The 13,565-nt window shown below is 46.3% G+C and overlaps 1 protein-coding gene across 2 annotated transcripts in view; it reads left to right on the top strand.

The window, feature by feature from the left end:
* The window catches only part of ABCB25 (ABC transporter of the mitochondrion 3), a 229,847-nt gene extending 217,916 nt beyond the window's left edge, over positions 1–11,931 (top strand). For both annotated transcript variants that reach the window (XM_086501794.1, XM_086501795.1), the window contains exon 20: positions 11,041–11,931. In XM_086501794.1, the coding sequence (XP_086357920.1) occupies positions 11,041–11,175 (135 nt within the window). In that variant the 3' untranslated portion in view covers positions 11,176–11,931. The remainder of the gene's footprint in view (positions 1–11,040) is intronic.
* Positions 11,932–13,565: the final 1,634 nt, after the last annotated feature.

The following is a 13,565-nucleotide window of genomic DNA, read 5'->3' as shown; positions in this document are numbered from 1 at the left end:
TATTATGATTGGACACACATTGGCACGGTTGTATGCATCTATCCTTGAGCAGTTGTTGAGTAGATGGGCAGACAGTGAGGGCCAGTTTCAAGAGAGGCTTCTCCACTCTTGACCATATTCTGACACTCAGAACCATCATTGAGGAGGGTAGGGCACATGGGAGACGGATTTAGTGTAGCTCTGTGGATTTCCGCAAAGCATTTGACACGGTGCCCAGAACCAGATTGATGCAGACTGCAGGAGATGGGAGTAGCCAATGAGTTGATTTGGGGCATTATGGCTCTATACAGATCAGTGGTGGGACATGTACGCACTCTAGAGGGGATATTTGATTTAGTTCACTTTACTATTGGAGTGAATTCTACTCTATTTGGTATGTATATTGATGAGGTTTGTGATAACATTGATAGAGAAGGTGACAGAGGTGCACAGCTGGCAGGGACATGGATTCCATCGTTGTTAAATGCTGATGATATTGTATTGATATGTGTCTCACCGGAGGGTATGCAACGATATTTGGAAGCACTACATAGCTTTCGGGAGGATAGTGGATTGTCTGTGAACCTTGGTAAAACCAAGGTCATGTTGTTTAACACCACACCATAGTGGATCAGGAGATCAACACCTACATTCACTTCTGGCAGGAGACTGTGGAGTACACAGATACATACACTTATCTTGGGGTAGTCTTCAGCGGGCGAAGTTTTTCTTTGAAGAGAGCAGCAAGACTAGATTGAAGAGAGTATATGTGACCTTCGGAGGATTGGAGAGGATGTGTTCGTAGGTTCAGTTCCAAGAACCACGAAGAAAGCTTTGGCTCTTTGATACCTTGGCCGCTTCAGCTATGCTCTATGGGTTTCAGGTTTAGGGACCCTTGGTGGGTCAGGATGGGCGGAGAGGTATGGAGCGGCCCTTGGCAGCTATGATTTGTCGGTTGATTAGGGCCAAGGCCTTTGTGCCACACGAGATCATTAGAACGGAATTAGCAGCCCCCCCCTAATGGAGATAGAGGTGCTTACTAGATCAGTCTCCTTTATGCATAGCTTATGGAATATTACTAGAGACAGATATGCCAAATTGGCCCTCGAGTCAATTGGTTACCTTTACAAGGGGACACAACATGCTGGTATGTGCAGATGTCGTCATGGTTCCAGATACATGGCTTGAGCATGGACGGGTTACCTCCTTTTCAGGACTCCCTTGATGCACCATCGTTGTCTCTTACACGGATGGAGATTACTAGACTCATCGCGAGGACCTGACCCAGTTGGACACCAGGAGGACATGGATAGAGCCGACACAGGAGTTGGGCACGAGGATGGCTTTCTACAAAGAGCATCTACTTCAACTCACAGAGGATGGGTTTGTGATTCGCTACGGAGATCCAGACGGCCACGATTGAGGAGAGGGGCTACACAGCATCGACGGAGACTACAGCAAAGGATTCGAGCCATACTCTCCTACAGTATCTTTCTGGTCTAGAACTCACCTTGTAATCTCTCTCTCTCTCTCTCTCTCTCTCTCTCTCTCTCTCTCTCTCTCTCTCTCTCTCTCTCTCTCTCTCTCTCTCTCTGCCCCTCGCTGGCCCTGCTCGCTCGTTGCCCCCTCGCCCTGCTCGCTGCCCCCCGCACCTGCCCCTGCCCCTGCCCGCGGGCCACTGTGCCCAACTGCAGCCCCACACGCTGCTGAGCCTCTCTCTGTGTTGCTCGCTGCTCGCGCGCCGCTACTGCCTGGCTTGCGCCCCCCCCCCCCCCCCCCCCCCCCCCCCCCGCGCCTCTTCCCTTGCGCCCGCCGCCCTGCACCCCCGCCTCTGCCCCTGCGCGCCGGTCGTCCTGCACCCCCGCCGCCCTACCTTGCTCGTGCGTTGCCCTAGCCCCCCAACCTCTACGCGTAGAATGTCCCCCCCCCTTTCCTACGCGTAGCATGCCTTTCCCCCCCCCCCCCCCACACCTCCCCCTCCCCCTTTTTCTTTCACGTGTAGGACATCAAAAAAATTTATTTTATACTTATTCACACCCCCCCCCCACTCATACTTATTCACACCCCCCCCCCCCCTCTCTCTCTCTCTCTCTCTCTCTCTCTCTCGTAACTAACGTTTTCACCCCCGGGTCGTACCGCCTCCTCTCTACCACTCGCCGAGACCACTGCTAGTGTAAGTGCAGACGTGCATCTAAACCCCCCCCCCTTGCGGACAGCGATCAAGCATGAGGAAGACAAATGATAAAGCAGACCCCCTAGAGGATGCCATTCGAAAATGCAAAGAGGAAATGATGGAGACCTTCACCAAGTTGAACCGCAATCTCTGGGGCACAATAAACATTCTCGAAGGACGTGTGCTGATCCAAGAGAGCAAGATAAGCACGTTGGAAGACCGAGTGACGACCCAAGAGGAAGAGATCGCATCACTCAAGAAAGAACTCGCCGAAGCCCGATCAAGAAACACACTGGAAGAGGGCGAACTGCAACCCGCAGTAATTGAAGAAATCAACACGATCAAGGAACAAGTACGGGCCATCAAAGAGCGAGAAGAACAGCACACAGAAATGACGACTTCTTCAGTGGATGTTCTTACCAAAACCCAACAGAAGGCGGACGAAGCCGAGAAATGGATCAAGGTGGCCAAGAAAGGGAAAGACAAGGAGATAACACCCACATCCACACCCAACAACATCATTAACCAGACACTAGAGGAGGAGCAGAGGAGAAGGGTGCGCGCTTTACATGTGAGAATTTGCGGTCTTAAAGACAAAGGCAATGTGGACGAAGAAGTAAAAGAACTCACAGCCTTGATGGGGATTCATTAGCCGACACACACAAGGGCATGGAGGGTGGGCAACATAAAGAAAAATGGAGGCAGCGGAGAAACCTTAAAAGAAAGAGCACTCATCCTCCGTTTTCCCTCCGTGGAAGCAAAGAAGTCTTTCTTGAAGAAAAGACCAACTCTTAAGGAGACTCGCATGTTTCTCGGGGACGATCTCACCCTTTCGCAGATCGCCCATATGCAGGAAATAATGCCGGAGATTAGAGCGGCAAGGGGGAAAGGCAAGATCGCTTTCTACCGAGATGAAAAGTAGTAATATTGGAGCGACGCTCCACATGACGGTGCGACACTTATGGAACCACACTCAAAGTAGCTACCTAGAATTGCAATGGATCTATGCGTCTTGATGTGGGTGCTTTTGATAATAGCTTTACTGGAAGAGACATTATCTTCTACTCTAAGACACACCCGGCCCCGGGGCAATCCATGCCTTACATCAATGGATATAGGTGGGAGACAGCCTACAGACAAGAGACACGCTCAGAGCACAGAGGGTGGGGCTCGGGAGGAGTGGCAGTGTTATTTAGAGAGGATCTGCAGCCACTGATACATATAGCCCGCAGGGACGAGCAGGCCAGGTACATGTGGGTGAGACTGAAAGCAGAGATAGGCAGATACCTCTATCTAGCTATTTGTTACTTTCCCCCAAGTACATCAGTTTATGCACCACCTTGGGGACAATCCCCTTTCTCTATTTTGGATGATGACATATGGGAGTTCTCTAGGGACGGGGACATTATCATCCTCGGGGACTTCAATGCTAGGACTACCCATCACCAGGCAGTGTTCTATGATACTTTAGAGGAGATGCTAAGAGAGATAGATGTGGCAGATACGGGCCTTTCTAGACTATCACACGATATGGAATATACTGATTATGGGCGACACCTGATAGACATGGGCATTGCACATGGATTGGCCATCTTGAACGGGCTACAGAGATTTCCTGTTGCGGGAGGTTTCACATGCTTCCCACACAGACATGGAGCCAGCATGGTGGACTATGTCATGGCACAACCGAATCTCATCTCTAGTATCCAGGATCATACAGTTGGGCCCAGACCGGTCGGGGTGGCAGTGGATCATGCTCTGGTGTCAATGACTATCTCTTTCCAATTCAGTGTAGCACACAGGCCACGAGTAGTAGCCACTACTCGCTACACATTCACAAGGGAGAGAGACTCTGTATACATGGACGGAATCTACAGACGCCTATGCACTGAGGACCCGGGGCGACCTCTGGAGAAGCTAACTACTATACTGACACAGACATTACATGAGGCAGCAACAGAAGCATACCCACACACCCAGCTTGAGCAGAGCCGCTGATCTGGGAGCATGCCTCAGAACAGCTGGTACGATGAGGAGTGCCGCCAGACTAGAGCCAGACTTCAAAGGGAGGTGCTGTTGGGGGACGTCACCCACAGACAGTCACAGATGGACTTTCGACGCTTGGTGCGGCGGAAGAAGAGGGCTTTTTTGGCCCGACTCGAGCAGGATCTCTATCAGCTATTCATGAGTCAAGACTCGCGTGAGGCGTGGTGGCTCTTTCATGAGCAGTCCTCCCCCCCTGCTATTTCCTCCACAGGGACCTGGGGTCAGTACGCATCATCTCTATACACAGTACCTGAATAACCGCCCCTCCCCAACCCCCCCGACCCATGCACACATACATGTGTCTTTTTCACCGTTCAGATGGTGAAGAAAGCTTTTGACAGGATGAAGACTGGGAGAGCATATGATCATGAGGGTCTAGTAGCTGAGCATTTCATGCATGCCAAAGACCTACTAGCAGAGCTTCTAGCAGTTATGTTTAACCGTGCCGTGTGTGAGGGCCTACCGGACACTTGGAGCCTATCTACGATCGTACCTATCTTCAAATCAAGAGACCCCATGGAGCCTGGAAATTATCGCACTATTATGATCGGGCACACACTAGCACGGTTGTATGCATCCATTCTTGAGCAACAACTGAGTAGATGGGCAGAGAGGGAAGGAATGCGTGCAACTGGGCAGGCAGGATTCAGGAGAGGCTTCTCTACTCTTGACCATATCCTAACACTCAGGGCCATCATCGAGGAAGGCAGATCTCATGGGAGACGGATCTATTGTAGCTTTGTGGACTTCCGCAAAGCTTTCGACACAGTACCCAGAGCTAGACTGATGCGCAGATTACAGGAAATGGGAGTACCCACAGAGCTCATTTGGGGGATCATGGCATTATACAAATCAGTAGTAGGGCATGTACGCACCCGACAGGGACTCTCAATACCGATTCACTCCACTATTGGGGTGAAGCAGGGTTGCCCGCTCTCTCCTACTCTTTTCGGTATGTATGTGGATGAGGTTTCTGACTACATTGACAGGCACGGGGATAAAGGTGCACAGTTGGCAGGGACATGGATTCCACTTTTGTTATATGCGGACGATATTGTGTTGATCTCCGAATCCCCAGAGAGAATGCAACGCCAATTGGATGCTTTGCATACGTTTGCCCACGAAAGTGGTTTGTCTGTCAACCTTGGTAAAACCAAGATTATGGTGTTTAATACCACCCCACAATGGATCAGGAGATCGGCACCTACATTCACATACGGCCAGGAGATTGTGGAGTACACAGACGCTTACACTTACCTTGGAGTGGTTTTTACTCGACCCACATTCTCACTCAGAAGAGCAGCAGAGACGAGATTGACTAGAGCCCACGCAGCATTGGGTAGGTTGGAGAGGATGTGTTCACAGGTTCAGTTTCAGGAACCCCGGACGAAGCTCTGGCTCTTTGACACCTTGGTGGCCTAAGCATTGCTCTATGAGGCTGAGATATGGGGACCTTCATTGGATCACCACGGGAGGCCGGGTTGCATAGACGGATGGGGGAACATGGAGAAGCCTCTCGTCTCTATGATCTCGCGGCTCATTAGAGCCAAGGCATCAGTACCACAGGCCATTATCCGAGCAGAGCTGGCGGCCCCCCCACTAGTGGTAGAGGCGCTCACCAGATCAGTCTCCTTCATAAACCACACATGGGGACTTCCCAGAGACAGATACCCTCACATTGCACTTGAGTCCTCCCGACAGTTAGCCATACAAGGAGATACAACATGCTGGTATGGGGAGATGACATCATGGTTTCAGGCGCATGGGATCAGCATAGACAGGCTGCCACCATTCCTGTACTCATTGGACGCACCATCTCTCATTCTTACACAGTCGGAGATCACCAAGCTCATCCGCCAAGACCTGACTCAGCTAGACACGAGGAGGACATGGATACAACCAGCACAAGAACTGGGCACGAAGATGGCTTTCTACAAAGACCACCTTCTCCAGCTTACGGAAGATGGTTTTGTGATGAGACCCAGATACATGGATACCCACCTGTCTCATGGGATACGGTGTGCTATTGGCCAGTTACGCACATCGTCTCACCAGCTGCGGATTGAAACCGGGAGATATAGTGGAGTACCAGCAAAGGCCAGGACATACCCCCCGTGTGACATGGAACCTGAGACGGAGCTGCATTATACATGTCGCTGTCCCGTCTACTACGAGATACGAGGCCGCTTCCATTGCTTGTTCAGGGAGGGTTTTGGACCACTCTCAAGAGTAATGAGATACGAAGATCAAAGATGCCTAGGTTTGTTCTTGCTCGAGCTGCGCAGACACAGAGAGAGTCTGATGAATGTCGAGGCTAACCAGTCTCAAAGACGGATTACAGACTTCTTCAGAGCAGACACGAGACAGCCGCAAGAGCCACTCCCACAGCAAAGCTCCCCCTTGTCTCACACCAGAGGCACATTGATTGACTGAGCGATTGAACTGGGGAAATCCAGGCGTCCACGTCTGCGCAGGACTACACAGCATCGACGGAGGCTACGTCAAAAGATTCAGAGCACGCTGGCTAGGCATGCACGACGCCCGGTCAGACTACTAACCATGGAGGAAATTGATGAGATTCGCCAACGACCGATGCTTAGTTTTTCGGCTTAGCTCACATCGACCTATCTAGAATCCCATAATATATATCTTTGTTTTGTACTGTTGATTAGGTTATTTTGTTACTTTGATAGGACCTGATCCAGCTGGACACCAGGAATACATGGATAGATCTGCCTCAGGAGTTGGGCACGAAGATGGCTTTCTATAGAGAGCATCTTCTCCACCTCACAGGAGATGGGTTTGTGATTTGACCCAGCTACATGGACACACATGTCCCATGGTTTGCGTTGTGCCATTGGTCAGATACGCACATCCTCACATCAGCTCGAGATTGAGACTGGTAGATTTAGAGGGATATCATCAGACAGCAGGTTATGCCGCTTATGCCAAATAGAGCCAGAGACAAAGCTACATTACATATGTCATTGCACAGTGTACTATGAGATATAGGGCTATTTCCACTGCCTATTTAGAGAGGGTTTGGGTCCTTTATCTAGGGTCATGAGTTATGAGGATCAGAAATGTCTTGACTATATCTACTTCAATTACACAGACATAGAGATAGTTTACTGAGGAGAGCTAGAGAGAGACAATCCCAGAGACAGATTACAGATTTCTTTTCACTAGATTGGGACAGCCAGGGGAGCAGCCACCACCGCAGAGCTCGGCCCAGACTCACTCGACCACTACTGGCACTCTTATCGACTGAGCATTGGAGCTACGGAGATCCAGACGACCACGACTGAGGAGAGGAGCTACACAGCATAGACGGAGACTACGTCAGAGGATTCGAGCTATACTCTCTCGACACTCAAAATGTAGATGAGGATGGATCCTCACCATTTCTCCACCCCCCATTCTGTCATTGTTTCACATTCACATAGTTCCAGCTTGTAGCAGTAGTATTTTGTTCTAGTTTCTTTTGTACCCAGACATGGTATCAGATTCACTATTTTGTAACAAATCGGTCTCATAGGTCATTATGGCCTTTTGAAGACATTAATGTAACATTTCATTTCATTTCTCTCTCTCTCTCTCTCTCTCTCTCTCTCTCTCTCTCTCTCTCTCTCTTGTTAGGGCACACATTGTCCAAGCTTTATGCTTCTATGATTGAGCATGATTCGAATCATTGGGCAAAGAAAAAGGGTGCTTGAGCTCAAGGATAGGACAGATTCAGGAGAGGATTCTCTACGCTCGATCATGTACTTACACTTTGCGCTATCATTGAGGATGGTAACGCACATAGATGCCGAATCTATTGCTCCTTTGTGGATTTCTGCAAAGCTTTACATTGATTGTATGATTTGGGTGCTCCAAGCGAGATTACATATAGAGTATCTTGGCACATTATGAGATGGTGACAGGTATTGTGTTTGGGCCACAGTGGCTATTAGAGACGGCTTACTCCTCTATGGGAGTGAAGCAGGGATGTCCGCTTGCTCCTACTTTTTTCGGTTTGTGTATCATGAGGTATCATACTATATTGATATAGAGGGTGATATAGGTGCATCGTTATGAGGCACTTAAATATTTTTGTTGCTTTATGCCTATGATATTGTTCTCATTGCTGACTCGCCAGATGGGCTACAGAGACAATTATGCACAAAATAGAGTTTCGTCTATTAACCTTGGCAAGGCGACAGAGTGAATGAGGACATCAACTCCAATGTTTACTTATGGCCATCAATTGGTAGAGAGGCAGCTACTTTAAGAATTGACACAAGGATATGCAGACCTTGCAGGGTTGGAGAGGATGTGCTTATTGGTACATTTTAGGATCCCTGCACTATACTATGGTTGTTTGATACATTGGTGAGATCCACATTATTGTATGGTGTACAGATTTAGGGACCTAGTCTATACCTTCATAGCGGGATTGGTTGGATGTATGATCGATGGAGAGATATGAAGAGACCACTAATTACTATGATCTCTAGGCTGATACAATGTAAGGCCCTAGTGCCACATGAGGACATTAGAACAAGATTGGCAACGACATCGACATCGACATCGACATCGATTGTGATTTGAGACACTTGCTAGATTAGTATCGTACATACATGGCTTGTGGGGGCCCTAAGTTATCGTTATGCTAGATTGGCTCTTGACCCTTTCCGACAATAGCCATGGGAGGACACTCTAGATGTTGGTATACATAGATGTCAGTTTGGTTTGAGCTGCATGGCTTTACTATAGAGAAACTGCCACACTTTCTGTACTCCTTCGATGCCCCATCACTCACATTTACACGTTCAGAGATGAACAGGATCATCAGACGATGTCACACACAGATATAGAGATGACTTCTCATGAGTTGGTGGAGAAAGTGGCTTCTTAACAAAAAGCATCTTCTTTAGGTTATTGAAGATGGACATGGATTCACACTTGTTGCAAGGGCTTCGATGCATCATGAGGCAGCTTTGAACAACCTCCCTTCAACTGCAGATAGAGATAGGTAGATACACATAGGTACCCTAGAGCAATGAATATGCAAGCTATGCGACTATAGAGCCAGAGACAAAGGAGCATTATAAATGTCGGTGCCCAGTATGCTATGAGATACAGGAACTTAGTGTTCTCAGTTCTATACGGATATGTACGTACAATACTTTGTACTAAACAGTTTGGGGTTTAAAGTACGTAAAATTACATACCATTGGAAAAAAACAATAAATATAAAGACATATCTTTATATAAGAGAGATATGTCCACCATACTTATTTGGACAACATATCCTCTCACTTTATCACTTACAGGCTTAGAAACCAGTCCACCAGGAGTACCGCTACAATAAACGATCCCTAAATATTAAGTAGATTCAACCACACATTATAAGCCTCTGCCAAAGAACATTTTAGAAGTCAAAATCAAGTTCTAACCTTGAATCTTGAATTTTCAACTGCTAACACATGTCCCATGTCAGAGTGCGCACTTTGATGATTCAATCGACATAAAACATTGTGACGTTTACAAACTACAATGTAGATCAAAAGTCAAGAATCTTCCACATGAAAATAGATAATTAAACCTGGAAAGGCAACATTGCAATTGCACAAAACTCCATAATAGACAAAATAATACCCCAGACCATTGTGTCAGAATTCCCTAGAGTGAACATTGTTCAAAAGGCACGTAAAGGTGAACCCTTATGTGTGAGAGTACTTGTAGAGCAAGATGAGACAGCTTTGGAAGATCGTAGTCTTCCATAATTTTGCCACCATGTGAGAGGGAGCTTGGTGGCCTCTTGTCTCATGGCGACAGCTCTAGCCCCAAGTCATTCATGTAACTACACAACTCTCGATTTATCTCCAACTGCTCGTCGTCCTCATACATCTTATTGATGTACGAGTCTCAGAGTGGCAAAAGGGTCCTCTCATGAAATAGTTGTAGCGTCCTGTAGAGAGATGGTGCAAAGCAGCCATCCCATGAATGGGATGACTCATAAAGGTCTGTGTTGCATCATGAAAAGGCATCTTGCGTGTGTTGCATCCCTTTAGCTTTATCTTCCGCCCCCATTCTCCGCAATCAGTTGATCCTTCAGTGTGGGAGGCACCTTCTTGTACCCTCCACAATTGCCTGTTGTACCAACGCTTGTGAGATGCTTGAATGGTTAGCAACAACAACAGTAGAAAAAAACTCAGAATTTACCTACCAGGACTAAGTGAGCACCACTTGAGAGAGAAGTGGACTCACCTCTTATAATGGTCTGAGGATGAGCAGCTGGTTTCCTTTGAATCAGCACTCCAAGCGTGAAGAGGTGGCCCGATGGCTTTGCCACTCAAAGTGAGAGCGTGTAAGTATGAATGATGAAGTAGGCATGCACTCAAAAGGGGTGCCCATTACTCTCTATGCATTTAGACCACTTTCCCAGAGACCATCAGTCGAAGCTCTCTCTCTCTCAGACACACACATGGCTTCCTTTATATGCTCTGGTACAGCAGAGACTCAATAAGTGCTGAATTGTAGCTCGGTTTTGATAGACTTTGTAATGCAGCTGGATCATGTAACACCATTGTAACCTTCCGTCCCCTCAGAGTGCCTTTCAGCCACCTTCATTCTTGTAGCTCAATTTGAAAGAGTTTCAATTGCTGCTCCTTGCCAGATCTAGTATGTGCTTCTAAATGAGTGCTAACAAGTCGTAATTTCAGCATGTGCTTCTAATGAGTGCTAACAAGACGCAATTTCAAGTAATGGACGTATTCTGAGTATATTCTAATTGTGATTACATCTAGAACTTAGTGTTTTTGTTCCATAACTTCAAACTTGTTTGTGCATCACAGATCATCGTTCTTGAAAATGGAGGGATTGTAGAGCAAGGGTCACATGATGTACTTTTGGGCAAGGGCGGTCGCTATGCTCAGCTTTGGAACCAGCAGTCGGTGGAATGCGAAGATCTTGTCTCCACGTCTACATGATGCGATCTGCTGTGCTCAGATTATGACTGCTCCGTAGCAGACTTTGGTGCAGAATTTCCTGAGCTTCATCAATGGCCCCTTGAAATAAGTTGGAAGTGGTATTGCAATACATGAGATGTAAGCAATCTTCACACTCATTCATGGAAAGCCTTCTGGTCTCCCACTCTCAGTTTCCATTTCTTTACAAAGAGTCAAATCATATAATCGTGTAACGTAGAACCACACCACCACACACCAAGGCAGTTATGAAATGGGGATTTTGACAGTGCAGGCATCTAACAAGTGCCTAGTTCTCCATTTTGAATCGATAAGAGTATCACGGGTAGCTTCTTGTTTTGCATTAATCGGAAGGAAAGAAGATGTTAGCTTAAATGTGAACAGTTTGTCACCCATGCTGTGTTTGTCCATCCAATGGTGTAACATTGAATCTGTTACTTCTACTTCCACATTAGCTTTACATGGATGGGTGGAGAGCCAAAAGGATGTTTCTCCGTTTTGCACTCTGCACCATTTTCTTGCACATTCAGAATAAGAGGCCATTTGTTGCCAAGAGCCATGTAAATAGTCGTTTGAATCAAGAAAAATAGGCCATGTATCTGAAGATTAACATTTGAGGCCTATATTGAAGATTTACATTTGAGGGACAAATTGGGCGCATCTGACCAAAGCAAAATTTGATCAAACTGTTTAGAGGTGTTGGAATTTTACATATGGTTTCCTCTGGTGCTTAAATTTTAAAGGGTTCTTTTTGTGCTTTGTGCAACGCGTTGTGCTCTTTGACAAGGATACTGTCTTTGATGGCGTTCACATATTTAATCTTCTAGCATGCTCCCAGGGAATAGCTGCCATCAACCAAGGCTCTCATCTTGAATGCCCAAAATAATACAAAGTCTTTTAATCAACACTAATTATCAGTACTGATTTATCACTGTTCAAGTTGTTCAATCATTTCTTTTCAAGTGGTCGGGTGTGAAAGGGCCCCCACCTCTTTGAAAGAAAGGTTTTGTGCTTTACCTGGCTTTTGCCAGGAACTGGAAAAATGGGTGTAAAAGACTCATTTTTGTGGATCCTTATGAGCGAATCTTGAAGGGCCCATAATTTGAACTGGTCCATCCCACTATTCTCTCTCCATGGCTTTGATAAAGAGTTGAGGTATTCCTCAAAACAAGTACCTCGTCTCAAGTATGTTTCAACAAATGCGAGATGTAATTAGGTTGCTCGAGATTTAGAAGGCAGTAAGCCTCCAGCTTAAGAGTCAATCAGAGACTCAATGGTCCTTGTTTTAGTATTTTCGATAGTGCTTCTCATCAATTAAACAGAGTAGATGAAAAGAGGCCAGGCTTGAGTGAATTGTCTTTGTAGCCATATAAAAATCCTTTCTATGCATTTTCAAAGAGGAAATTCTAGAAATTTGAGCTATTTTTTCCACAGTTCTACATTGTTTTTCTCTATTTTAGGCAGAATACTTCATAGTTCTCTTGCTCCTAACTGGCACTATTGAATTTTCAGGCCACTTGATTGTAAGGTGAGACCGACTTTCCCAAACGCAGCACGTTGGCAAAGTCAAATAGTTTGTATAGCATGAGATTGTTACGTCGCCAATTGTGAGATAGTGACTACATCTTGCCTAGACAATGGGCTTTGTCCTGTAGGGTGGGGTAAACAAAGTCTGTAAACTATTTCATGTGAGTTTGTGATTGCCAGGGTTCTAGCTATGGGTTCTTTTGAGGTCGATAATATTAATGATATAAATCTGTCGAACGCTGGCTAGTATTTTGATCCAGGACAAACTCTTGACGCGTAGTAAATGAAGGTGATTGATTGTGTGCTTTGAAAATGTGTTGAAGCCAATAAGGTTGAGACTTATGGATCAGCTTTGGTGCCCTTCATGGATGGAATGAGGACATTGCAAGCTGGTGTGTATGTGTAGGATTTTGGTTGCCCTAAGTGTCCTCTACTTCTTACTTAAACTCATAGAAGTGTTGAAGTTTTAGCACTCACGCAACTTTACTCTCGTCTCTTGCAAGGTACAGTGGGTCCAATTTTTTCGCTCTTTTTCCATTTGAATGCTTTTTTTTTCCAGAATGCAAGCAAGTGCAGAACTTTTAAGAGCAACCAATGTATTCTAGTTTTTGTGATGCACCTATTTCATTTTCTTCATCTCCACATTGGAAAGCTCAAAAAGTTGAACATGTACGGCACTGACAGAAGCTAAACCACATAACTTTGTATTATGTAGCTTAAGTGGCTCCATGTACATATCAAACACTACAGAGGGAACGCTGCACATTTTGTTTGCAGTCTCTGAAGAATCTTTAAGGCTTTGCCTCCTTTTAGACTGAATTCCCAAGTGAGTCATCACTAAGGGTATGAAGACCTTAATATAAGGC

The sequence above is a fragment of the Adiantum capillus-veneris genome, chromosome 26 (assembly GCF_014529385.1).
Source record: "Adiantum capillus-veneris isolate H3 chromosome 26, ASM1452938v2, whole genome shotgun sequence".
NCBI classification, from domain to species: Eukaryota; Viridiplantae; Streptophyta; class Polypodiopsida; order Polypodiales; family Pteridaceae; genus Adiantum; species Adiantum capillus-veneris.
Note: the sequence above shows the minus strand (reverse complement) of the source record. Positions and strands in the feature narration are given on the sequence as shown.